At 44.3% G+C, this 26,731-nt stretch overlaps 1 protein-coding gene across 2 annotated transcripts in view; it reads right to left on the bottom strand.

Moving 5' to 3' along the window:
• LOC144132736 (carboxy-terminal domain RNA polymerase II polypeptide A small phosphatase 1-like) overlaps positions 1 to 26,731 on the bottom strand; it is a 62,187-nt gene that overhangs the window by 32,976 nt on the left and 2,480 nt on the right. Inside the window, exons 3-6 of one of the 2 annotated variants that reach the window (XM_077665360.1) lie at positions 19,399 to 19,545; positions 14,847 to 14,963; positions 14,645 to 14,794; positions 2,174 to 2,272 (exon numbers count right to left, since the gene is read on the bottom strand). In XM_077665360.1, the coding sequence (XP_077521486.1) occupies positions 2,174 to 2,272; positions 14,645 to 14,794; positions 14,847 to 14,963; positions 19,399 to 19,545 (513 nt within the window). The remainder of the gene's footprint in view (positions 1 to 2,173; positions 2,273 to 14,644; positions 14,795 to 14,846; positions 14,964 to 19,398; positions 19,546 to 26,731) is intronic. The other variant, XM_077665350.1, reaches the window with a different exon arrangement.

The following is a 26,731-nucleotide window of genomic DNA, read 5'->3' as shown; positions in this document are numbered from 1 at the left end:
CTCCCGGAGAAGACGAAGCAAATTCTTTGTCGGGTGAACTTGATGAAGGTGTCGCAAGTCTCGATTTGTGGAACCAGCTGTTGCTGGTGTTATTTGCGACGGGCAGCCGCAGGCGACATCGTCTCTACGGACGACGACACAGAGACCGCGGGACAGCTTCCGGACAACGACATCATTGCAGACGTCGCGGATAACAAAAACACCACTGAAGCGAATTGTGATGAGGACTTAAAAGAACGTATGCCCCCGTGCTTCGACGTGCTCCGTGCGCTCAGCATGGTTCGTCATTAATGTGCGTCGATAGAAAACTGCGGTCTCAGCTGTTCGGAGTCCACTGATAAACATTTAAAAATGTGTTCTCTCCGAGGCAATAAACATGAAGAAAAAAGAAATTCATGGCTATTTTGCTCAACAATCTCCGCATAACAAGTGGCTATCAAAGAAATTCATTTTTTTCATCTCACTATGCTTGTACGATGTTAAACTTACTGCCACTTTCATATCAAATTATATGTTATATCGAACTCGCATGCATATTTTTGCAAGTTCAATGTATGCAGCGCTCGTCTTTGTTTGTCTCGCTTGTCCTCGTTTTTCCGCGCCAACTTCTTCAGTATGCATTTCAACCAACTAGCCCAACTTTCTGCTCCCCTTCAATGTATGCAGGTTTGAGCGCATAACCAAATAAGGCGTAAAACACGATAGTTAGCCACACAGGGTTAACCCTAGCCGCCAGGAAAAGAAAGGAAAGCCAAGAAGTGGGCACGAGACAGGAAAGTTAAGAGAAGGGATAAGAAAGTGAGACTGAGGGGAGGATAGGAAAACCAAAGACCAACCACTGTTTCAGATGAAAACAACCTGTTGTTCAGAGCCTCTCGGAGACTGCACTTTTTTTTCCCAACAGTGCCCCAGACCAAAAATCTTTAGTATAAGCAAGACTGCGCTTTCCTTGACTTGAAGTTCCACCTGCAGTTCCTCCTTTTTGCGCTGTCCGCAGCACAGGTTTGGCAGCGCGCAAGGTGCTGTGGGCCAATTACATCAGGGAGTTTATCTATTGAAGGGTGCTCAGGCAGGGGTGGATCGCTTGGCAGGGTGCAAAGACACTGTGCATCCTTGACAGAAGCGCCACTTGTGGTGGCTACATGCATTGGGTAACACTTGCATTCATGGGGGAATATATGGGTGTGTTCTTTTTGCTTTTTTTTACACCGGTCCAGATATAATCGAATCCAGATGTGATTGTTTTTTTGTTTTTTCTTTTTTTTTCAATTTCATTATAAGTGGATTGCACTGTAGCTACCAATAAAATTTGGGGCATCTAGAGTGTTCATCACAGACTGAACATGCAAGGACAATTCGGCTGACGCTGACTTTATGCTCAGATGTCTAAGTGGCATCATCATGGTCCGCCAGTCTCTTGCATCCAGCAGCTTCAGATCCCCAGGCATGCACTTGTCGAATCTGGCACTGCTGTCTCATCTTCCTGGCACCACAAGCTCGCTCGTCAGAATCCGCTCACCACGAAGATTTCATTCCATAACAAGACTGAGCTACTCTGAATCCTTACACAGCTGCTGCTAGCGCTGACATTCATGGCAACAAACAGAAAATTCTCCTCCCGAGGACTGCTTCAGTGACCCATCTCTGAAATGGTAGCAAGTAAATGAGAGATTGGCACGTTAACAAGCGACACCCATGAGCCATGTGCTACCACATCTTTAAGTGGTGGAGGTGAAGCCACCCTCTTTGTACTATCAGCAATGAATGAAACACAAAAATAAAACAAGCGTCAACACAAAAACACCGAAATATTAGCTCCTGGAGAGCAAATACAAGCGAGGTTGATTAACACTTCTGTTAAAGAGTCTTTGCACCTTTGAAGTGAGATTACCCTCCGCTAGAGTCTTCGAACCTTCGAAGTGAAATTACCCTCCGCTAGTAGTAAACTTCCCCTAGCTAAGAGCTTCTTATTTTGCTGTCTGTAGCTGAACTGTATTGTTCGAATTTCATTTCTTGCTGATAGTACATCCATATTCATTGCTTGGTTATACAGAAAGCTAAGTATCCACCACCAATTTCGCCTTCCCATGCCCAACTAAACCACATTAGAGGATAGCCACTGTCCGATGAGAGTCACGGTAGAGAAAGCACAAAATTTCCAACAGGTTTGTACCTTGACGTAGTTTCCCCGGTGGAAGACGCATGACTCCCGGAATAACCGCGCCCGGAAGACACCCCACTTGTCCAGTTGGTCCGCCACAGGATCGGCATACTGTAAGCACACATAAGAAGCAGCACCAGTCGGGTTACGCTCCCTACAGGACAAAGGCCTATCCCAATAACCTCCAATTTTCTGCATGACCACCCTCCCTCAAAACTTTCCTAATTGCACCTCCCCAAGTCTCTCTGCTGCACCATTGTGGTTCCCTTTAAGGTACGGACACATTGACAAGCAAAACACGCGCAGCACGCCGGCGGCGGAAAGCTGCTTGCCGCAAAACCCGGCGCGCAAAGGATTGGGGCGAGGAGCCATTTTCAGCGGCTTGCCGCGTGCCGCGGAGTGGGGAGACCAATGATGGGTGCCCGAATTAGTCACAAGGGGAGCTTCAGTGCCGCCACCTCTTAGCTCCTAGCAAAGTTACTTTCCAGGGCATCACCTCTCTGTTTTCCACATTACATGTACCACCCAAGATTTGAGGTCGTTCTGCAACTTGCGCTACTCACCTTCTGTTCTTCAGTTTTACATGGTTTCAATTTCAACTGCTCAATGCAGTCCTTAACCCAATAATGCCCAGTGCTACTCAGAAGCAACAGCTGAAATAGGCACTTTTTTCTCGCACACTACAACTGTGTTGACCAACCTGTTGCCATCTACTGTAAGGCAAGGCCACTTAAACTCTACAACTAAGACACAGACTGAATTCAGCCTCAGCCTTCAAAAGATGCGCTGAATGAGGTCAGTTGAGCAACCGTCGCACATAGCGAGCGATATCAAGCTAGCATGAAAGCCGGTCACTGCACGGCTCCAAACATCTTATTTCAATCACATCAGAAAAGAGAACCTGCGAATGGCATATAAATAGCCTAGCAATGCACTGTAAATGTGTTACCAAAGAGCAAGAAGGGGCGGGGCGTTCCTCAGGAGCAGCATTGGGCACTTATAGCTGCTCAACTACTAGGAAGGTATGCTGCCTACGATTTATTGCATCGGACTCCAACGCAAAGCTACAAATTTTTAGTCTTCTATGTTACTTGTAAGCACTGTGCATTACTCACTTCTAAATGAACCCATGAGACAAAGAAAATAGATCACAGATAAAGAAAGACATTTCAGACAGCGATTGCGGTGATTCTCAGTAAGATGCAACATACAAGCTTCACTCACAAACACGTATCGGAAGTTGAAATTTATGCTCATGTACAGTCGAACCCACTTATAACGACCCCAGTTTTAACAATATATCGGTTACAACAATGAAAAGCTGCTGCCCCGTCCAATTTTTATGTTTTCTATGGTAAAATAACCCGCTTACTACAATGCCCCCATGCCGCATTATCGGTTATAACGATGAACTTTGGCTCCTGAGTGCTCGTGCCAAAAGGTAATGAAATGCGAAATCCTTGAAAAGAAAAAAAATTCCAGCCACTGCACCCTCCCCGTGCACTCACACAGTAGAACCTGTTTTCCTGCTTTCTCCGCATCACCAGCCTCGCGCACCTCACTCCCGTTGCCCTTCTGCCCCTCCGGACACAAATAGACTGCGCCCATAGCTCTACGCCGAGCCAGCCTCCGAAACACAAATGGACCTCGCCAAAGTGCCAACAGCGCTGATCTGCTCACTCACCCCTCATTCTGCGCAGTTTTTCCAACGGATTTGGTAGTTAGTGTTAGTTGATTCGTCGTTCCTGGCCACGTGGTTTCTCCCTCTCGTTTGAATAGCCACAGAAACGGAAGATGGCTGATCCACCCGCTGATTATCGGACGATGCTATGGTGAAAAGAAAGCGCACAACTATCGATTTGGAGACTAAGTGCAGTACCGTGAATGGCTACAAAGACTAAGAAAGTGTGTGACTTGGTTAAGAACTACGTACTATCACAGCCCACGGTAATCCGCTCCGCTGAGAAGTTAAAGTGCTGGCTGACGATGGGCGCAAACGTGTTCAACAAGGTGCCTATAAGACGGTGGAGGATGCCCTCTACGAGTGGTCTCTTGGTGCCTGTGCCCAGAACTTGCCTATCACCGGGCCGATTCTGGCCACAAAGGCAAAGCAGTTTGCCCTGCTGATTAACAATGTGGACCTCCAGCCAGGTGGCGGCTGGATACAACGCTTCAAAGAGAGCGCCATGGAGAAGGATGTCTGCAAGCTTCGCGTGAGGTAAGCAAGGCTTACGTACATGCGGTTTTCTAGTGCAAGCCAGTGATAAGTACATGGCAAGATGCTCGTGGCGATTTCACCCCAGCGTTTCTTCGAGATTTCTCAAGCTGAGAGGTGGCCGCGCCAACCTTCTCGTATTTTTTACAAGGCCCCTTTCGAGGCCATCAAAACGATGCCTCGGCGGAGCTCGCATGTCAATTGCTATCCGTGATCCCTGTTTGCAGTTATGCTTTTGTTCGTGCAACCCATTTAAAACAATTATTGGTTATAACAATGGAAATTTCGTGGCACTTAAATATTGTTATAAGTAGACTCGACTGTAGTAGTTGAAGGAAGAGCAGCTGCTCTGCAGATTGCTCTGTGTTCATGTGTGATGCAAGAGACAGGAAATTGAAAATAAACTTTGGAAAGAAAAGATTTCCCAAGAGACACAGCCTACAATCTTAAGCTATAAAAATATAATTTTGCCACTATTTTGGAAAGAAACCACTAATAAAGCATGCCTGACATCAGGAGCTGCATTCTGGAAGTGTCCACTAAGCATACATATCTAAAGAATAGGTGTGGCTTTAAAAGGAAACATCAGAACGTATCAATCGCGTAGAGGCTCCCACATAATTTAAATCAAGCATAGCCGCCTGTTCCAGCTTTTAAATGCTTTAATTTAAATCATAAGCAGTTGCTGCACCTATAGCAACTTTTTTTTAATATTCACTTTTAACTACAATCATTGATCTAATGGCAAGTGCAGCTTCAGCTGAGATGATGCAACAGGAAAGACTGGTCATAATGTGTCACATGTAGAGGTGGGCAAATGCCTTCATATCTACTTTTCCTCCCTCACCCTCACTTTTGAATTCATAGCTGTCCCTCACCCTCGCCCTCATTTTGAAAAGTTATCCAGCCCTCCGTCACCCTCACATCGTCGGCCCTCCCTCACCCTCACTAACAGTCATTTTAAAATTCAAGTTCTATTTTCTAGTCTGCAACTTAGAGATATTACTGAGTAATATACATACAAGACAAGCCCTGAAGGCACAATTGGACGAGAGGCTAGATGCTTATACTGTTGCGTGTGTGCATGTACGTGTGTCTGAGCTGTTTGAGCTAATACGCGAGACAAAACCGAAACAGTTGAGCCTAAAATATCACTCTGCCTTTACTTCTGGCACGTACTGCATGCATACATGTGCACTGCACTTCTAACATTACATTGTTATATATATATATATATATATATATATATATATATATATATATATATATATATATATATATATATATATATATATATATATATATATATATTCCATCTACTGCAATCCCCACTGGGGAGTTTAGCAGGGTGGGATACAGATAAGTAAACAACGTAATAATGCAGGCAATGAACACAAGAACAAAGTGGAATAACTAGCTTGAAAGATTTGGAAAATAAGCATAGACAACACATTTTAAAAAATACTGAAAAGAAATGTCAGCATACATGAGTTTGAAACTTGGTCATTGGTTAGGACATTCCATTCAATTACTGTTCGTGGAAAGAATACTTTAAACGGTTATTACGCGTAGTAAATGGCGTTACTGTGCAGCTATGCCGTTGCTCAGTGGCATAACCAGATGAAAAAGAAATTACTTTCGTGAGACCTGTCTTATAGTGGCCGCTAATAGGTTGAAAGAGGAATTTTAGTCATGGCACCCGGTTTATTTGCGTTAATGTTGGCAAGCCCGCTTTAGTAACGGGTTCTGTCACTGACGTACGTTCAAATCCATTTCTATCTTATTAGAGTAAGTTCTAGTGAAAGGATCCCAAATAAAGCATGCATAGTCAAGTATCGGCAGAATTACGGTTTCTTGTGCGAGCAGTCGGACAGGTCATTAGTGATCAAGAGTCCAAGATACTTATAATGTATCTCGAGATAAGCTCAAGAAAAGACTCGATAGGGTGAATATTTAGGTTTCTTATCTAAAGCAGCATCTCCAGTAGTGAGCAGTACAGCTTTGTGGTCCGATATTCCATCTGCTATCTGGCAACTTGTTTTGACAGCAATGATCAGCTAGAAAAAAAGGAGGTCGAGCATTGATTGAGAATTGCCCTGAAATATCGTATTTTTTTACAATTTGCAATAAGTAGAAGGAAAAAACCAATATCCAACATAGCTTCACCTTGGGGGTCATGGTTTTTAATTGGAAAATTTGTCTACTTCAGGCAAATTAAAATATCCTGACAGCATAATACGATTATCGGGTTTTAACATTTGTGCACAAATATTGTTTCAGTTCGTCTAATACGGAAACGGTAGAGCTGAGGGGTCTGTACATTGCTCCAATAATATATCTAACGTTTCCACAGTACGTTGTGCAAAAAATGCACTCTACATTGGGTACATCAGGCACCGGTAAAAGTCGCAGGGATGATTTAAACCGAATGCTAACACCACTTCTACCATCACAATCCTTCCGGTACAAACTGCAGCCAGTGATAACGAACTCACTGTCAAACACTGTATTGTTAAGCTAAGTTTGTCAAAACCGCTATTTCAGTGTCATACAAAAGCAAAACAGCCTCTAACTCAGTTGACTTGTTTAGGACACTTCTGCAATTAGCATTTAGTATTGTCAGGGTCTGAGATCTCTTAGTACGGAGCCAGTTTGATTTCTTTCTATCAACGCTTAACTTATCAGAGATTAGCTTTAAAGCTTGGAGCCCTCTTCCCTCTCTTGTTCAGAGCTTTTCCACAGTTATTTCCGCATTTCCTTAACTCGTTTATAAAAATCCTCAGCTAATGGTTTTGAGCCTTTTTGGTGCTTAGATTTTGAGCTGATTTTGGTGTTTTTGTATTATTGGCTCGATAGTGATATTGACATTTTTTCACGGAAGTTGAGCAGTTTCAATATGACTGGTCGTGCCTTATTTCCTTTTTACCTGAAGCAGGTCTGAAGCAGCGGCCAGCAGAACTGATTTTTTAGTGCCGTCGCTGCTTCGAATCCCGAACCCGCAGCTTTAATTTTTTTTATTTTTTTAGTCTCTTCCCCCGGAGCGGTGCCGGCTTTGCGCTGCAGTGAGGCTCTAATGCGGTCGCTTAAAATAAAACATTATTGATGCTATTTGAAAATCAAACGGCTCGCTAAAATGCAGCATTTGGGCTGAATAATAGCAATCACTAACTCCCCGAGTCTGGAGTGAATGACTCCTGTGGTTGCCATTTTAGTGCTCTAGGACTTCCAATACGCCGAAAAGTGATTGTCTGTCTGTCTGAAGCCTGCTTCTAGCACGTGGGCCACTTTGGTCACGTGACATTGTGACGTCATCACAAGCTGCCCACGGGTTGGAACTAAACTGCCTACCCTGGCAGTTCAATTAAAAGATTAGTCGAGAGAGGTTACTCAGGAACAACACAGGTCTCACAAGCCCCACTGATGGCAGCACCTGCCTTCACAGGGCAGTGTCATGTAGCTTAACCACTGCACCTCTGCTCCAGGAGCGGAATCGGAACTTCCAGGTATCTATGAATATAGAGAATGACCAGTTCCACCGCAGTGCAAGTCTAAAATGATGTAATAACACGCAAATTTACATCTTATGATATATCAACTACAGTAAGCATCTTCAGGCCAAGCAACAACATAGAAAGTCAAGATAAACCATGCAGAGCAGGACTAATGGTGCTAGCACACAATAATTCATGGTTAACCCACAAGCTAAACCACCCGTGATTTTTTTGCTTGCACGTCTACGTGTTACCCAAACGGTTAGTGTCAATTCCCTACCATGCTTGCTAGAAATTTGGTTCATATAATCAGGCGCACGATTTTGTGGTCACACGTCTCACCAAAAACAGAAAATAAACCAAGAGATGATCCTGTTATTTAAAAACCAGTACGACTTTTCTTTTTTAGCACGCCGTACAATGCAAGACCGAGCGAGCGATGATTCAGACCAAGGTGATTAAGCTCCTGCTTTGTTTTCATGGTAAGACTACAGTGGTCGCCTTTACCTACCACACTGCAGCACCGCTTTCCTACACCGCAATTCCAGAGAAAATAGAAAAAAGAAAAATGACATGACTCTACTGAACTACTCAAAGCGTGAATGAAAAACGGCACACCAAAGCTGCCAACAGGGATTGATTTTACAGTGGAATTTCGTAAAAGCATTTATTGCGCTGCAGCCAATTCTGTGAAATCTTTAAAGACTTCATTCCGGCAAAGAAGGCCAAGAACTCGGAAATTCAACAGCCTTACTAGGTATAATTTCTACGTGTTTTACTCTACACTCTGATCATCCGACAGACACTGGGCTGATAATGAAAATGTTGACTGCGGTACTATGGTTCCCGCTGGACTGGCGGCCAATCGCACGGCCCGGCCAGTGGCCCCTTGCTGGCACACTATACAAGGTGTTTCTTCGAATACTTTACACAGTTTTTAAATATAGGGTGTTTGAGTTAGAAGAGCACTTTTTTCGGCGGTGTAGTACATCGTGCCGACGGAGAAGGTGTGCTGCACCTGCAATTAATGCTCGCCAGGTGTACCTCCAGAGTGCAGAAATTACGCCCTCCCCAGGAATCTTCACCCTAAGAAGTCGCGCTTTTAAATGAGGATTCATAATGGGCAGCACAGACAACAGCGTTAGCCCGGAGTACGGTTCGGGACACCACCCTCGCCCTCAAATAGTGAATTTTGCCTTCCCTAGCCTCACCATGTCTTTCCTTCCTCACCCTTGTCCACAAGAATTTTCATCCGTCCTTCCTCCCTCACTCTCACCTCACCGAGTGAAATCCTCATGAGGGTTCGCCCTCGTGAGGATGCCCATCTCTGTGACTCACTCGCCATCACCTCTGTGTTTCATGTTCCAATCAACACGCGTAGACCAAAGTGGATATGTCCACTTAGTGGCCACTTCCAGAATAAGCCCTAAATAAAAAGAAGAAACAAGCACTAAATAAATAGAGGAAACAATGGGACACGCAAAACTGATTTAGATGCAGCATGCTTTTTTTACATACACATGCATTCAGTTCACATGGATGTCAGTCATGGTGCTCAACATGTCTGTGCAGTTTTTGTCTGTCTGGCTGCTACACTTCACAATATCGCCTGTAATGATCGCATGAAATTAAATCTGCTAAGGTTTCTTTATGCTACATCAACATATTTTTGTATATAGGATTATTGACATATGAAACTATTCTGCGGTCCCCTTCAAATTCAGCATAACCACACCACGACAAACTATGCAGCTACACTACTTCACAGCTCAGAATGCTGCTCTGGGCTCAGGACTTACAGTGCAGTACAACACACACACACACACACACACACACACGCGCGCACACACGCGCGCACACACACGCACACACACACACACGCACACGCACACGCACACGCACACCCACACACGCACACACACACACACACACACACACACACACACACACACACACACACACACACACACACACACACACACACACACACACACACACACACACACACACACACACACACACACACACACACACACAGAGAGAGAGAAGGAAAAATCACACTACAGCCATCACGAATGCATTCTGACTTGCAATGTGCGGGATTTCACATAGCCTTTGGTTTGTCTTCGTGGGCAGAATTGTGGAGTTTAACTCTTTCTCTACCGCGCCATAGGCGACCAGCACATTTGATCGACAATTTAAAAAAGCCTCCAAAAATTCATTTCGCCGCTTGCAGGCACGTTGTGCCATCTAGGTTGTTTCTATGGAACCAAGTTCATAATTGCAGCTTTTGTTTTTCGTTTGGAACATGAGGGGGCACCATGAAAAAAGAAACTTTGAACGGCCGCAGCAGCGTCAGCCGGCGAACATGGCGTCCGCGTCGCCTCCAGCTCCTCGAAAACGAAATCAGACACCGAGCGCTTCGGCTGCTGTTGGTTCCGGTTTTTATGATGAAAGCAGCGGTGATAAGTCAGACAACGATGTACAAATGTTCGATTCCGATTCCGACAGCGAGACTTCGTCTCAGGGGCCTGGAACTTCAGCGTGTATTCGCATGCAAGTTTTGTTTTCGTTCGCTCTGTTTTCTGCAGTGCGTGCAGTTTGTAACTGATGAGAGTGGTTTATTTTTTGGTGTTTCCGGGCCTTCACAACATACGGCCAAGACAGTTTGCCAAATGCTCAAGGTCGCGTCCCATTTTTCAAGCAAAATGACGGCCAGGTGTTTATGTCGGCGCATCGCTGTGGAGTGGCGTTCGGAGATTCGCTCGACCTCTCGGCTTCTTCTTGATGTTCTTCACGGAGGAGGTGAAGACTCTGTACGAAAACACTAATAAGTATGCTTGGATGAAGTTTTTGGACAGGCGAACATACGCTAGGCGTGACGGCTCATGGAAAGAGGTGAATCCGTTGGCAAAGTTCATTGGAATCATCACACACATGGGAATTGTTGACCTGCCGCGACTATATCTCTATTGGAATACAGAAATCATCTATTCTGGTCTTCAGCCATCAAATAACATTTAATAATAATAATAATAATAATAATTGGTTTTTGGGGGAAAGGAAATGGCGCAGTATCTGTCTCATATATCGTTGGACACCTGGACCGCGCCGTAAGGGAAGGGATAAAGGAGGGAGTGAAAGAAGAAAGGAAGGAGAGGTGCCGTAGCGGAGGGCTCCGGAATAATTTCGACCACCTGGGGATCTTTAACGTGCACTGACATCGCACAGCACACGGGCGCCTTAGCGTTTTTCCTCCAAAATCAGTTTTTCGCTTTGGTTATTTTTCTGCACGTAACAGACACTGAGGATTCAGTGGCGGCTGCATCTATTGGCAAGACCTGGAAAGTGTCCTGGCTTTTGAACGACACCAATGAAAGTTCATCCATCCCGATGTTCCAGAGCTTGCCTAAAACGCCAAATTTGGTCAGCTGGCTTTCAGGAAGCAGCTCATTCAACAAATCTTAGAGTATGGATGAAGTATAAATAGTCCACGCCCCCAATCCTCCCATAGAATCCATTCGTCACCAACCAAAAAAAAGTGGAAAAATAAAGGAACTGCAAGCTCTACTATTAAGAACAAAACATGAACAAAGATGAAACGTTATGTGCAGCACCTCTCAAGTCTACCTCTGATTCACATATTCACGGTATTGCTTTTCACAGTGGCACCACAGTCACGACCGCTGACTTGACCAGCTGTGGAAAGTGCAATAATTTTTCCTCAGAGCTGAAACTTGGAGGAAAGACAGCTATAAACAGGTGAACCAGTTTGTATATTCCAGTTTTCCTCTAATGAAGTTCGTGCTTAGTGCAGCCGGTAATTTTTTGTTTTTTCTGTATACTTTTTTGCCACATTTGACTAATAAATATTCACATACTTTTGCACGCACGACTCTGCTGTTTTGTTTTATTCAGAATAACTAATAAGCTACAATTTCATGTGTTCCAATATGCGCTGGGTTTGTCACTTCTTGTGAAAAAAAAATTTTCTTTCAGTACACTCCAAATCGTCCATATTTCCGCGGTGGCGAAAAAGTTAACACCCCGAAGCGACACATGAGCTATGAGGGACACCGCAGTAGAGGACGCCAGACTAATTAAGACCACCTGGAATTCTTCAACGCATGCTGACATTGCACAGCACACAGGCGCCTTTTTGCTTTTCGTCTCCATTGAATAGTGCCTGCTGCAGCCAGGATTGAACCCAGGCCTTCCGGCTCAGCAGCCGAGTCACCGAGCCACTCAGCCACCGCATCACAAGGGAAAGCAGAATGAATGCAAGCAGGCTCCTGTTTGCATTGCATTCCTGTTTGCTGAAATTCACACTATCTATTGGCAACAACCCAGTTCAAACCATAGTACTGGCAATGGCAACAAAACAGAGTTGACAAGCTCAGACTGCAAACCTGCAAGCTTATGCTGAGCAGCAGAATGCTATAGCTATGATACGCCACCTAGGGAAGGCAATTATGATAGGTCACCTGGCTGTGCACGATTTTCCAACCTGAGCAAATCTCTATTTAGGTTGGATTAATCTTTCACTACACATAAAAGCAAAACTGACACCGCTCAAGACCCCTGCAAAGCCCATGTAATCTGAATGTTGGCATAAGACCTCTATTCCAATGCCAGCCACATCATTCGCTTCACAATGGGAACCCTTTGAACGTCTTTGTTTGCTTACTCCGCACAATATGGCACCAATAATGGGAAGCAGTGCCTTATATCACACCATGCGCTTCTGGCATGGCTGGCAAATGCTCCTCTATGAAGCATTGACTAGCAAAGGACAAGAGAACGAACCTCTAATCACTAATTTTCCGTTGTTCATTGCTACTTAAGGGGCACTCTCCTCCTCAGTGCATGTGCAGAGCATGTGCAGAGAGAGAGCATGTGCAGAGCAGCCACGAAGGCTGGAAGAAAGGGTAGGAAGACAGTACACAACATGCTGAAGCAGGCTTTTTTGGATGCCACTGAAATCTAGAAAGCATTGGTTGGTGCTGCCACTGGTCTGCACCAGCATTAGACAAAGATTAAAAACAGCTCGCTACCTACAGCACCTGGCATTTTTGAACAATAGCCTGCTTTCGTGCACTTTTAGAAGCAAAATGCGGCTTTTTATAAAACATGGCAATAAGCGCTTGTCTGCGTCGTTTCCTTTCCGTCCCTCGTGTTCCTTTTGCGCTGTTTATTCATCATGACACTACCAGACTTAGTAGTTCGAGCTAATGGCTCACACTCTCACTGCGATGTCACATGACATGCTGCGATTGACCAAGGTCACTTTGGAGTCGCATAGATACATGCCACTGTCTGGGTGTATAAGCCACTTTTCTTTTTCTGGATTTTTTGGCGGTGCAAGATATATATGACAAAAAATGACGCACCACCGTGGACCACCTTTTGTCATTCCCAGTAACTATGTTAGTGAAGAAAAAAGATGTGTAAAAGAGAAAAATAATAAGTTATCAGAGAGTTTTAGCGCACCGTGATCCGTTTCTGCACAGCCCGGTCGCACCTGCACAGATTGTGCTATGCTAAAACTGTGCATTCGAAATTCAATCCTACAGGTAGAAAAACAATCTTGCAAACAACCAGACTGAATGTGGCAAAGGCAAAAAGCGCACACCACCACTGCATCTAGTCCGCTCATATTCTTGAAAGTTTTGATTTCAGCATTGCATTTGTATCACTTCACACACATCGTGCATTGTTTTTGCTCAACATGACGCCGCCTGCAAGGGGAAGAAGCTACAACGCAAAATTCAAAATGCGTACCGGTGAATATGCACTAGAGAACGGGAACAGAATAGCAAGGAGACAGCTCAATGTGAGAAAAAAATTTGTCTGGGACTCGTGCGCGGTAAGAACGCTCGAGTCGATGAAGACAACAAAAAAAGACAGGCTGCAGGAAGAAGGCACACTTTTCAGAGCTCGAGGACAGTCTGTATATGGCAGCTGCCAACACGCGTGTATTTCAACACCTTCTCCAACAAACAAATACTCAGAGCTTACACAATGGTGTCACTTATGCGCGACTTAGAGGCCAGAAAATACTATGCGCGTGTGTGCACACACACACACACACACGCACACGCACACACACACACACACACGCGCACGCACACGCACACGCGCACACACAAACACACACACACACGCGCGCGCACACACACACACACACACACACACACACACACACACACTCTGAAGAAAGCTTGTTTTGTCACTGTACTGGTAATTATTGGGATGTTATTAGTCTAATAATTTTTCGAAGTGAAAGATAATTTAACAAACCAGGGGAAAAGACAACCACATGCAGCCAAAAAGATCCCATGACTTCCGCAGCCATCGCGTCACTGCTTCTGCCAAAGATAAAACCTAAGTAAAGGCATTTGGATCACGGTGGACATTACATACTGCGGGCAGCTTACCGTAAGCCATGTCATAAGGGACCCTAAGCCCTAAGGGGGCTAATCACTGTGATAGCACATTTTGCCAGAATCAATGCCATATCCCAGACGCAGTCAAACTGCAATAACTTCTTCCTCATGCAATATTGGCACCTCACATTCACACGCCTGCAACAATGTTTAAATCACTAAAATTGTGCAGTTAATTTGCATGCCTAAGACTTTTGTAGTTAAGTAACAAAGCACACAGCCTTTACCCCATTCACCAAGACCTTCAAGTGTCAATGCAGACAATACTGCCTGCACGGACTCGGCAATATCTTCTCCATTTAGCAACTAGAACATAGGTGTAAGGCCGTACCTTTGCAAGGCTGGCTGTGAATAAGACACATTCGTAGGCATCGCCGACTCGCTGCAAAAATTCGTCCACGTAAGGCCTCTTCAGGACATACACCTGGTGTACTGTGCCACCAGTCTCCACTGGCACCACGAAGTCGGCATTGCTGATGGGCTGCGAAGGGGCACACTCAGGGCACAGCCAGCACAAAGCACGAGGACCTCACCTTGATTGAGCTATGGACCAATGTCTCGTCTAAGTCGATGATGAGGCAGATCTTGTGCATGTCCTGATACCGCACAGGGGGCAACAAGAACTTGCCCTGCAGCGGCAGCAACACAGTCTTTCATCAAAATTCTACGGATCCCATACAGAAATGAAATCATGCTTATGATTTTCAACTTTTCTTTTACAAACTTCCTATTTAAAACCCTTACACAATTCTTCTCTTGAGGCCTGTAAGACTACATAAGCACAATGAGATAACGTTACCCTTACTGCATTTCTTGATGTCGAGAAACCAGTGGTATGCATTTCAGCAAGTTCCGTGCAGCAAAATTTTTTAAACGCTCTCTCCAAAAGGCTTGCATAAAATAGTGCATAAGCACAAGAACCTGTTTTACATGAAATTAAATGACAATCAGAATGAGGACGCAAAAATGCATGTTTGCAGAAGATTGCATAATTGCAGTCCTCCCCTAATATGAATAGCTTTGCACAGGTATTTCTCTATACTAGAACTTTCGCAGGGACTGCAAGCCATGGTGACTACATGCGGAAGTACTTGAAAGGTCTGTGCAGCATTCCATAAACAAAAAAAGAAGCAACAGTCAGAAATGCACGTTGGTGCTATCAGAGTATCCATGTGACAACATATATATTATATGAGCTAGACACTAATAATTGCATCAAGGTTCTTCCAATGCTTTTATATTACAGAGTGTTCCACCAAAGAATTAACAATAGTATTTAACAGGTTTTCAGAGTTAAAAGAACATTTTCTTTGGCACAGTGCGGCCACCAACGGCAGACACCAGAAAAAGCTCAAACATATTAACTACCAAGTTGGTTAACTAAAATCTAAATATTAATTTTTAATACCTACAGTTTGGCACCTCATTGTAACTTGAGATTTGTAGCTTCATGTAAATATTTTAAAATGCAACTCTCGTCGGCACTTCAATGCAATGGGTCCTGGCCATGTACACATGCCAAACCAAAACCGAGCAGCTTAGTAGAGCACACAACCATGCCTACAGGTACGTCACATGCACTCTCCCCGCTTGTCACTCCCCGCCCAGGTGTTGTGGAAAAGCAGCAGTCACACACACACACACACACACACACACACACACACACACACACACACACACATATATATATATATATATATATATATATATATATATATATATATATATATATATACTGTACAGTGACTGAGGCAGCCTTGTTCAATCTGAAGCTGTTTCCTACAGTAAAACCTCGTTAATTCGGACTGCTGCCGAAGCGGCGTCATGTCAAGATATCACGTGCTTGACAGACGATCGTCCAAATATTCATTCACGTGCCTAAACTACATATTACATTGTCACCCACCCCTTCTGGCGTGCGCGCAAAGGCAGGTGTGCTGACGGTCAGCAGGTTCCCGTCAACAGGCTGAGAGTCCGGCAGTATAGTTTCATTTTTGGAGATTCACCGCCAGCTCGTGGCAAAGGGCGACTATAGGCTGCGAGAGCGCCACGTCGCACACAGTCTGGTATGACGGATGCCTTGTTGATCTTTTTGTTTTTTGCCGTGACAGCACCAATGCGCGCTTCCCTCAGTTTCATCTGCGTGGCATTTCCGTCTTCCAGCACACCAATACTCTGCACTCGTAACATGCTGTTTGTTAGTGCGCTAAAGCCCCCTCACATGCAACGCCACATGCGAAGAAGTTCCAATGCTACCGTTTTGTACACTGAGAGAAGGCGCAGAGATCTTTACCATTGTGGAGCTGATCTGTTTCCGTCACTCTCGATAGAGTGCATGAACTAAAACATTTGACTGAACTGCGAGAAATCACTGTCAAATAGTTTTCATCTTAAAAGGTGATAATAATCACCTTGGTTCTCACCAAATAAATTTCGCTTTCATGCGAATGGCATTTGGCAGTTTTGGGGGGCATTCAGTAATTCAACATTGGGACATTTCGGACATTTTTTCCATTCCCTTAAGTCTGAACAACGAGGTTTTACTGTACTTTGGTACAGTATCTTCTTTTTTTTGCTGCACCTCTTGCTGCACTGGTGTATCTATGTGCACAATGGAGGCAAAGCTTTACTATTTGGGACACCATCATGGCACAGTTCAGTAGATTTGACTGGTTACTGGTCTTTACTTGTCAAAACACTGGTGTGTGGTACACGCACAGCATGCAACAATAAAGCAAGTTGTAGTCAACCATGATGTACAAACAAAAACACAATCAAGGAAGCCAAAAGTATGCCTCAACAGTGCAGCCGTCACACACAGTGAGATAAAATGGCAGTGCATGGCCCAGGTAGAAAGGGCACCATCGGGGCGGCTTCCCGTACACAGCTTTCGCACAAGGTCAGATTGAGCTGCCAGCCACTATCCAGCTCGCAAGTGCACACTATCTAAATGAACAGCCACAATGAAATCCATCTACTCAGCATCTATCTGGGATTGCCAGGATAAATTACAGACAGACAGACTCCAGCTGGAGAGTGTGCACTATCTAAATGAACAGCCACAATGAATTCCATTCACTCGGATCAATCTGGGCATGCCAAGCTAAATTACAAACTGACAACCTTTACATTATATTCAGTGCTTCAAATTTCCAACACACTGTCAAAAAAGAGAAGCCTCTCAAATTAACGAACAAAAATGTCCACACTGTAAAAAGAACACAACTACATCTGAATAAAAATGGCATAACAGTTGTTTCCTTACTCTCATAACAATAGACCTTTAAATAACATTGACGTTTAGATTTATGTGGCATTTCACAATTAATAATCAATGACACTACCAGAAATCAGGCATTGCAAAGGGGAGTAACGGTCCACAACGCACAAAAAAATCAACTGGCTTATATTCACTCTAGCACGCAAAGTTCAATATAACTTGAGAAAGCTGTACAGCTTTCAGCTATATGGCTGCACTGAGATGAATACTGCAATTTCTTTAAATGAGTTAGCATAAGAACCTCCACTTTGGAAAGTTCTGCCCCTCCATCCATCTGAAGCTTCGGTCAGCAGGTGTCAAGGTGGACAGAGGGTGGGAGGCGACAATCTGAACCGACAGCGGCTGCTCCATCCGGGGGGAACACTAATGCCCCTACACTGGCCTAACAAAAGTAAATATGGTTCAACAGCCCCCCGACAGCTCTTTCACATACGAGCAAGAGCAATATAGAAAAGGATGTGCAACCGATCATTACACTAACTTTGAAGCTGTGTACAAGTTGTTCATAGTGACCAATATCCAATACTAGCTCAGCTCTTCAAACATTTGGCTAGGTGTTCATTGCCCAACAAACCCAGGCCTCACCTTCACACATGAATAGGCTTAATCGAAATGTGGAAACACTGGACGAAAATAATGGATTTAAATCTGCTTACTTCACTGCACACCCACAAATATTCAAAGGCTGCAGTATGCAAGTGCAACGGGTCAAGTTCAGCGAGCAAAGCAAAACAAAAAAAAATCTTTTAGGTTAAAGAAGGCACGGGCTTCATGGTACAGTGAAGAAACAAAAGTATCCCTGCCGTAGGACCAGTGCATGATTGATCAAAGTGCTATCCAGACATTTTGCTTCACTGGTTACGAGCAGCAAGTTTAGGCACTGCACTTTTCAAGAACACCACACAAGCAAAATCTTGATGCATTCACAGTCAAAGCGCTTCAAGTGAGAAAGTCATCCGAGACATAGAATAAAAGCGATGTGTGTGTTTTGGAGCCAGTACAGCCTGCATCACCCTTGTGTATAGTGCCTGTGCGCCGCACTTCCCAGCACAAACTCCTACAGCTCATTGTGGTTTTTGGATTTTACAGCCTGTGGTTGCATGGAAGCAGAGCCACACAAACCTGCAAGCAAGATGGCTGTAAGCAGTTAGCCTATAAACAAATGGCTTCTTTCTAATTTGTTTTTACTTTGTGATGCACACTGCTGGAGTGCTCTGCACAAGGATGATGCAGACTGCACATTACAACAAATGTGAGCTGTGTATGACTTATGAAGCCCACTTATTCCACTGAGTTCACACACAAGGCACACAAAAAATGACCAGAATAAACAAAGCTAAAGAAACACTACACAAAGCATTTCCTTGAAGGAAGTTGCCCACAAGAAGGTAAAACGGCAACAATCGAGCCAGCAACACTGGCCTTCTATGTGCATATTTCATTCAGTAGCTACCTGCGCTGCCACACAAGACTGCCGGCAGCAAAAGGACTAACCCAGCAGGTGCACACATTCTGCAGATATAGCCTGTATATACTCGTGACAGGTAATGCATTCCACATTTTGCTTCAATAAACCTGCCTCAAGATATATTTTTACTGAATCTGCAGAAGCAAGCGTTCATACAACCAGCCTTGCCAGGTAACCCACTAATGCATGCTCCCTTCGTCACACAATAGATTAGTTAAAATGTGTTGCAGGCAGACACACCTTTAAAAATGTTGCCGCATACACTGGGTTCTTTTAACACGGTACCAATGGCAGACTATCGACTCAAACGAAGGCTTCCAAGCACAATGGTAGCTACCAGGTTGCTACTACTGATCTTGGTGTACTCCTGGGCGGCGTACTCTCGAGCCAACACGGGTGCTGGTGCCTGGTTTTGCTGCAGCTGGGCGATGGGCGACGTCGATGTGCCACAAGGTGGAGCTGACTGGCGTGAAGACTTGGACGCCTGCTGCAGCAGCCAGACAAGTCACCGCTATCTGAAGGCCTCTAGCCTCATGCACAGCAATCCAAGCCCTGATACACACGATCAGAAACACTGTTAAGTGCACAACACAAATACAGAGCACATGGTGCCCCATGAGCCTTCCTTCCCGTATGCTTCACTTTTCGAAACCAAAAGCACACCAACACGCATCACCACCCAATGCAAAACAAAGGCACCACTCCTCATCCACAATGCATGAACTCTGTACAGTTGTGACCTGAATAATACAGAGCGCACTTCAGTGTTTCTCACGCGTTACATGGGAGAGGAAAGGGGGAGGAAGAACAGTTTCTTATTTGTGTGCGAGCACACCAGTGGCATTTCCTAACACAACTTTAAGACGAATTTGATCACTGAAGCACACGCCAATTTATTACAGCTGCATGTACATTTGGGGAGCAATACCTGCCACTAAGAGCACACACGAAGCTTCCACACCCACCAGAAATCCTGCATGTGTTGCACTTAACACATGCGAAGTGCTCTGTTCTGGTACCTTCCACACTGCTGAACATGCCTGCACACTGTTCATCAGGAAGCATTTTTTCAAACAAAACAATGTCACTTGCTACTCATGTGGTCAAAACTTCACCTATGGAAAAAAAGCTAGAACTAAACCTAAACTGGCTTAAAACAAAAGATGCACTGCTCAAAGCCGATGTGCTTTGAGGCAACTGAAGTAACTGTCAAAGGGGCACCACAAGAATGTCACAACAGGGCTCCAGTGACTTATATGCGAAAAGAAATGCTAACATTCTCGTCAAAGGTTTGCCACAAAGACTAGCACAGACCAATATGCAACTGCCATGAAAAAACGTGTGCACTTATCTCTGCATCTTATATCCCCCCCCTCAACGCCAACATTCGGCTGAAAGTTAAACCTTATAGATATGTCCTTTTAACCAAAAGTATTTCGCCTGTTTAGTGGTGGACAAAAAACTTGTTGGGAGCGGATTCATTACAAGCAATTTATTTACGTATAGTCAGGCAAGCTAGATTGCTAATAGAGTGGAAGCATGAGAGGACGTGCATGCACCACTAGCTTGAACTAATATCAGCTGGTAGTGTAGAGAGGAAAAGCGGAAAGAAATGTCCTTCCGTGATCCTGCTGTTCCGAAATTTTATCTTAACTAAGACTTCCACACCTGGCAGCAATATGGTACCGTATCTTCGTGCGAATAGCTAAAGCTGCTGCCACCTACAGCAATATCGCCGCCCGATGAAACTGTCTGGGGAGCGAAATGACGTACGGTCAATGGCCGAAAATTCGGACCAAATTTTTCGGACATGCTTGATAATTCGGACTTTTTTGCGGCACCGCGACATGGCCCATAGCACCAATGTATAAGAGGACCTAAAATTTCAGACACACTGCACATGCTCGATTTTTCGGACTTCGTTCGCACTCACCACCAAAGCCCAAGCTGCCATATAATGTGTACAGTATAACCTTGTTCCCAACAAAACGAAGTTTAAACTAAAAGGGAGCCTCTAAAATGGCGGGGCTGACGGTCTCCGTGAGTCGGCACATTGCTTCCGCGTGGTTTCGAATTCGTACTGTTCTTGGACGTCGTCTGCCGCCTAACCTTGATTAGTAGTCAAAGTTCACAGAACTCATCTACGCCAAGTTTTTCGTCCCGAATACGGGAAGAGGTAGCAAAGATGCGCGTGGGAGGCGTACGGCTTCACAGAGACGAGCGTGGAAGAAAATGAGCGTACCCATAGCAAAGCATACCGCAGCCTCGACTTTTATATCATAACAGTCAACAATTGGTGTTTTGATGGCAGACATGATGCCTCTGAATATACGCATGCCACCGCTGAGTGCATACCACCGGTTGCAATACCAATTTTGGCTTGAGCTGGCATGCCTAATTACGAAGGCCAACACCAACCGAGCGCTTGCTGCAGCTGTTATCGTTTCACCATCGCCTTTTCGTTCCGGGCCATTCGTACTGCGGACACAGCACAATGACTGCAGCAGCGGGTTCACTTTCACGTTCAGACCTTGTCCCAAGCTGTGTGTTCACTGGCGACGTGCCGAAGGCAGTACAGCCATCAAATTCCAAGCTTGTAAAAGCGGTCGCCGTCTATCGCCTGTGTACGCAATGCGCGAAAAGATTTAGTCATGAGGGTCTTCAAAATGTGCACAAAACTACTGCCCCCCCCCCGCGTAATGGCAATAGTAAAGTGATTTTTTTTGGTTAAATCTGATTTTTCGGACTGCCCGATTTTTCAGAAGTTTTCGTGGTTCCTACAGAGTCCGAAAAACCGGTCGAGCGTTTCCCTATGCCTTCCTTGATTTCGGTGAATCTGGGCACCCTTCATTTGTGTGTCATAATGAGCCCTTTCAATTCCCTACCCTTGTCTACTTAACAGCTTAACGAGGGCCTTGGTTCAGGCAGTCTTGATGTCATAGGTAGCATCAGAGGGTTCTTGCACAGCTTCAGCCATCTGTTCGGTCCCATTACACATGACACTCGCGATAATACAGGACATACTACACTCGCCGCTATGAACGAGGGCGGCACCGGTGAACACAAAGTTAGCTTAAGCGCAACATAGATACCCCCGAAAGCAGAAGATTGGACAGTTGTCGCCATACCTTATTTGGTAGAGCACCAGACTTGAAATTCAGAAGTGATGGGTTCGGATCCCACCGGAGGCATGTGGTTATTTTTTCTGCTGCTTTCTAATAAATTATCTTTAATTAAGTGATAAAGTAATTACACTCTTAATCTACCATTGATGAACACAAATTAAAAGGATAAAAACACTCCCTTGCACTTTCCTCAGTTTCGGTGACTGTTGGCTTTCTTCATTTCCTAGCTGGCATAAGGCGCATATGCATCAGGGCACCATAGCATCAACAAACCAATGGGCAAGCTTAGATTTCAGACAATCACGAAAAATGCAAGGCAGAGGCCGAGAACGAATTCTTGCTTTAATTTTTTTCTGCACTACCACATTCCACAAAATTGTATCCATGACTGCACGAAAACATCTCTAAATTTGTGAGGAACAGGTCATGATTATCACAAAGAGCACAGGCATTGCTTGCGCATCCCAACAGCTGTAACATAACAGGCATACATTTCCAGATTACATGCCAACAAGTAAATGTGTACATACATATAGTCATGCTGGAAAAGCTCATGGTCACGCTATGGAAATACTCCCTTTCAACGAGTACTGCCTGCCACACGTGTTGCTCCAATGCAATACTTTCTATGCCAATGTAATGGAGAGGCAGGTTGGAGGATGCTGCACTGCCAGTCATGCAGAATGCTTAACTCTTTCCCTACCGTGCCCACTAAGCATCCTTAGCTCCTAATGATGACTTCTCGCTCTGATTTTGGAACCTTCAGTGTTCCTTATTGCCACACTGCGAATCTAGCCTGTAGTCAAAAGAACCGAAGTTTATGTGATGTTTTTTTTTTTCCCGCGAGTCAGCAGTTGTTTTAACGAACTGCGAAGACGCAGTACCACGCTCATTCCCCGCTGACAACTTTGCCACTTGACTTCGGACCCTTCCGCATTGCTTACGGGCATGCTGAGTCATTTGGCTTGTAATTAGACAAATAAGACTATTTTCAATGCCATTCTTTTCTTCCCGCAAGGCAGCATTTTTTTAATACGCTCAGAAGACACGGCAGAGTAAAAGTCGCTTGGCCGCCTCCGCATGCGCTCCACACGCTCTAAAATATCACAAATATCAGACTCCGCTTTGTTAGCAATTGATTTTATCAACGCCCCGAGCAGCAGAGAGTCTGAAGATCCAGACTTTTCGTCAGAATTCAGTTCCGACATCAGCCAGCAAGGACGGAAATCAGCCTGGAACACAGGCTCTCCAGTGCCAAACTACATGGTTTCCAGTAACTGTTTTGTAGCGAGAATAGTATTCAAGATAGAAGTGTGATTTCTTCACAGTTAGTGGCCAATAGAATACCAAACATTTTTCACATCTAAAAAAATCACCACTTTTTCTTTTTTAGATACAAGTGTGTCTTTACAAGTTTTGTTCAATCTTTACCCAAAAACTTGGTTTTGAAAAATAAAATTTTCTGTTGTAAAGCACAATTCGTTACTCTTTCTTATATGTCTAAAAAGCGCATTTATCTAGCTTTGTTTTCCTTACTGCATTAAATTTTAAATGCAATACTTTTTACAGAAAAAAATGCTACTGAAACCTATAATAAAACAATCATATCATGGTAAGGAGAGTCAATGGCCAGATTTACCATGTCACTCGGAGCACCCTGCTGCCCCTTGGCCTGTCATATGCCACTACAACAATGGGTAAATATAGGTGATTGTCCCAAAGTGTCGGGTTATAAACAGAGCATCTACAAATGAACGAGTGGAACTACAAATTATTTGGGGATGCATGCCTGGTAATGTTCACCTAGGTAATTGCCACAGAGATAGTTTCTAGTTAATAACATGTTAAGACAAAATTTTTGCAGCCCACAGGGAGAATTTTCTGCATAGACTTGTGACCCAGGGCAAAATGCAGCAACACCATTGATAGCTATGCGAAAGCAAAGAAGCTTCAGTGTGGCTAAATGGGCAACCAATGCAACGCCTGAGAACCAATCTTGTACAAAGGCTGAATGGAAGGAAGAAGGTGCTTCATGCCTCGCACTGCCACATTTAGTTCTTTCAACATCCACTCCATTTGACCAACCTCCATACGCTGCTTTCCATTAACTCTGCTAGTGAAAAAGCTGTAATGGGCATCTAGGAGCAACATTTTTGCTATGTGTTAGATAAACAGTGCAGGGAACCTATGCTGAACAGAACACAGAATACCACTTCCTGTCAGACAAGAATTTTTCCAACCACCATCACATCACTAAAGCCATGTAAAACTGACAAAAACACCAATATGAACAGAAGCACAAGTGTGCTACTAGAAAACATACGATCTGTACCTCCTTCTAAATTCATCATCTATGTTTCCAACAATACAAGCAAACATTTAAGCAACAACAGCATCTGAACACTTCAAGATATCAATTTTTTCCGTTCAAAACACCACAATACCAAAAGCTACTGGCTGCATGGTATGCAGCTTGTACTCTCAAGCCCCAATGCCAGTCAAGATTATATACGCCAAACTCTGTCAATGGAATTTAGAAGCCACGATGCACACACATTTCTACTGAATGCCCACTTCTCAAAAGAGTATGTATACCAAGTTTTCAGGCTCTGCTTTTGCTGATAACTGTGCATGAAACTTAATGACATAACTGGACACAGGATGTTCCCTGCGCTTTAAAATGTTCACTAGAGCGCTGTCCTTTGCAGGGTCTTGTTTTCAGTTCCCGCGAGCTGCAACATCAGAAGAGGGTATAAAAAGAACCTCAACAAGTCATGTTTCCCACAGAACAGAGATGGATTCGCTACTCCATCATCCACCATGAATTGCAGAACAGCCACGCATCCCAAGTGCTTGCAGCAGACAATGAAGCAGCAAATGAGATGCTGTTCTGCTAGTGACTAATGATAGTTCTGTGTATTCTCTCCAAATATTAGTTAGCCGGAACCAAAACCAACACTTAGTGAAAAACAGTGCAGTAATTAACTTAAAGGATAATAGGCCATATCTTGCGAGTTTTTTCATTCCCAAGCCCCATCGCACCATTGCACACAGGAAAAAATTGTTGCCCATACTTCTTCACATAAAAATGCAAGTTCACGGTGCATTTCGTCACAGTATATTTCACAACCCTCAATGTGCTATAGATAGTTTTCACATGACGTCACGGATGCCATCTTTGGATAATGAGGCTAGCTTCCACAGCGTATGCGGGAACCGGCTAGTGATTAGCAGATCAACAAAACGACCAGGCTTTCAACGCATTTTCTGGCACAAGAGCAAAAGATGGCAGCCACTATGTAGTCAGTGAAAACTGTATAAAGGCTTCACTGACAGCACAAGACAAATTCCCCTGTGCCAGCACAACACTAAATGTTGCAAGGAAAAGAAAGTGAACAAGTGTAAAGGTATAGTCACAGCCACAAGTTGGATGACCACTCTAACCCCACTCTAATCCCTAAGTCTTATGGCCTCCGCACAATCTATGCCGACATGAACCAGCATCAATAGGATGTGTTCCAAAGCAGCTTCACCACTACAGAAATAGCTTTGAGTAAGAAGCACTGATAGTCCTTCCATACATTAACAAGCGAATCAAGAATTCAACTAAAAAATGCAATTGCAGCACAAACTAACAAACGAACTCACATTTGCACAACACGTCCAGTTTGCCTATACTTGGGTTCACCATGGCAAAATGAACAGGCGAGCTTCAATAGGAACAACATTGTTCAGCAGGGTCATGAAGTGAACATTAGAGTATGCCTTTGGAAGACTTAAGTTTGGATACCAATGCCATGCATAGGCATTGCAACCTAGGCAAGGTATTGAACGACGTATGCTGCAAGTGCATATACAGTTTGTTCCAAGAGTTTACTGACCACACATACAGGTGCCTACAAAAGTTTTCGGAGCGCCGAAGTCACGAAAAAGCTGAATTTTCTTGCTACGTAGAGGCACAGGCAGGCATTGAAAAATGCATTGTTCCGGTCGTGTAGGAACACGTTTATCAGTTCGCAGCTGCATGATTGGGCTGGCCAGAAATTAAGCCTTCATGTAATTTTCGTGTTCCGAAAACTTTTGTGTGCACCTGTACCTAAGCTAGCCCGCACTGCTGTGCACTTTGTGCCCCAGAACTCTGATATTGCAACTGTATTGGCAGCCTTCCTTTCCTGCCTGTAAGGATGCTAGCTAATTGTGCCCACACGACGTCTTTGCATCATCACAAGGTTACAAACAATGCACATGAAGTGTCACAATTGCAGTGGGCGGTGGCTCGTTGTCTGTTAACCAAAAAAAGTTTGTGTAAATACTGTAAACAGTGCAGCACTAGAATGTGCCACACATTGTGAGGCAAACAAGCTTCTTGGCGCATTGTGGCAAATACCGCCACCCACCTTGTACGAACCCCAGGAAAAAGATGGTGCAGAGCTGACTTTTGGATGACTTCATAGCAGGAGTCATGTCGGAACGTAACAGTGACGCAGATCACCCTACACGCAAATATCCTAAACTTTTGGAGAAAACTACACAACCAGCTCAGTT

Source organism: Amblyomma americanum, chromosome 1, assembly GCF_052857255.1.
Source record: "Amblyomma americanum isolate KBUSLIRL-KWMA chromosome 1, ASM5285725v1, whole genome shotgun sequence".
Lineage (NCBI taxonomy): Eukaryota > Metazoa > Arthropoda > Arachnida > Ixodida > Ixodidae > Amblyomma > Amblyomma americanum.
Note: the sequence above shows the minus strand (reverse complement) of the source record. Positions and strands in the feature narration are given on the sequence as shown.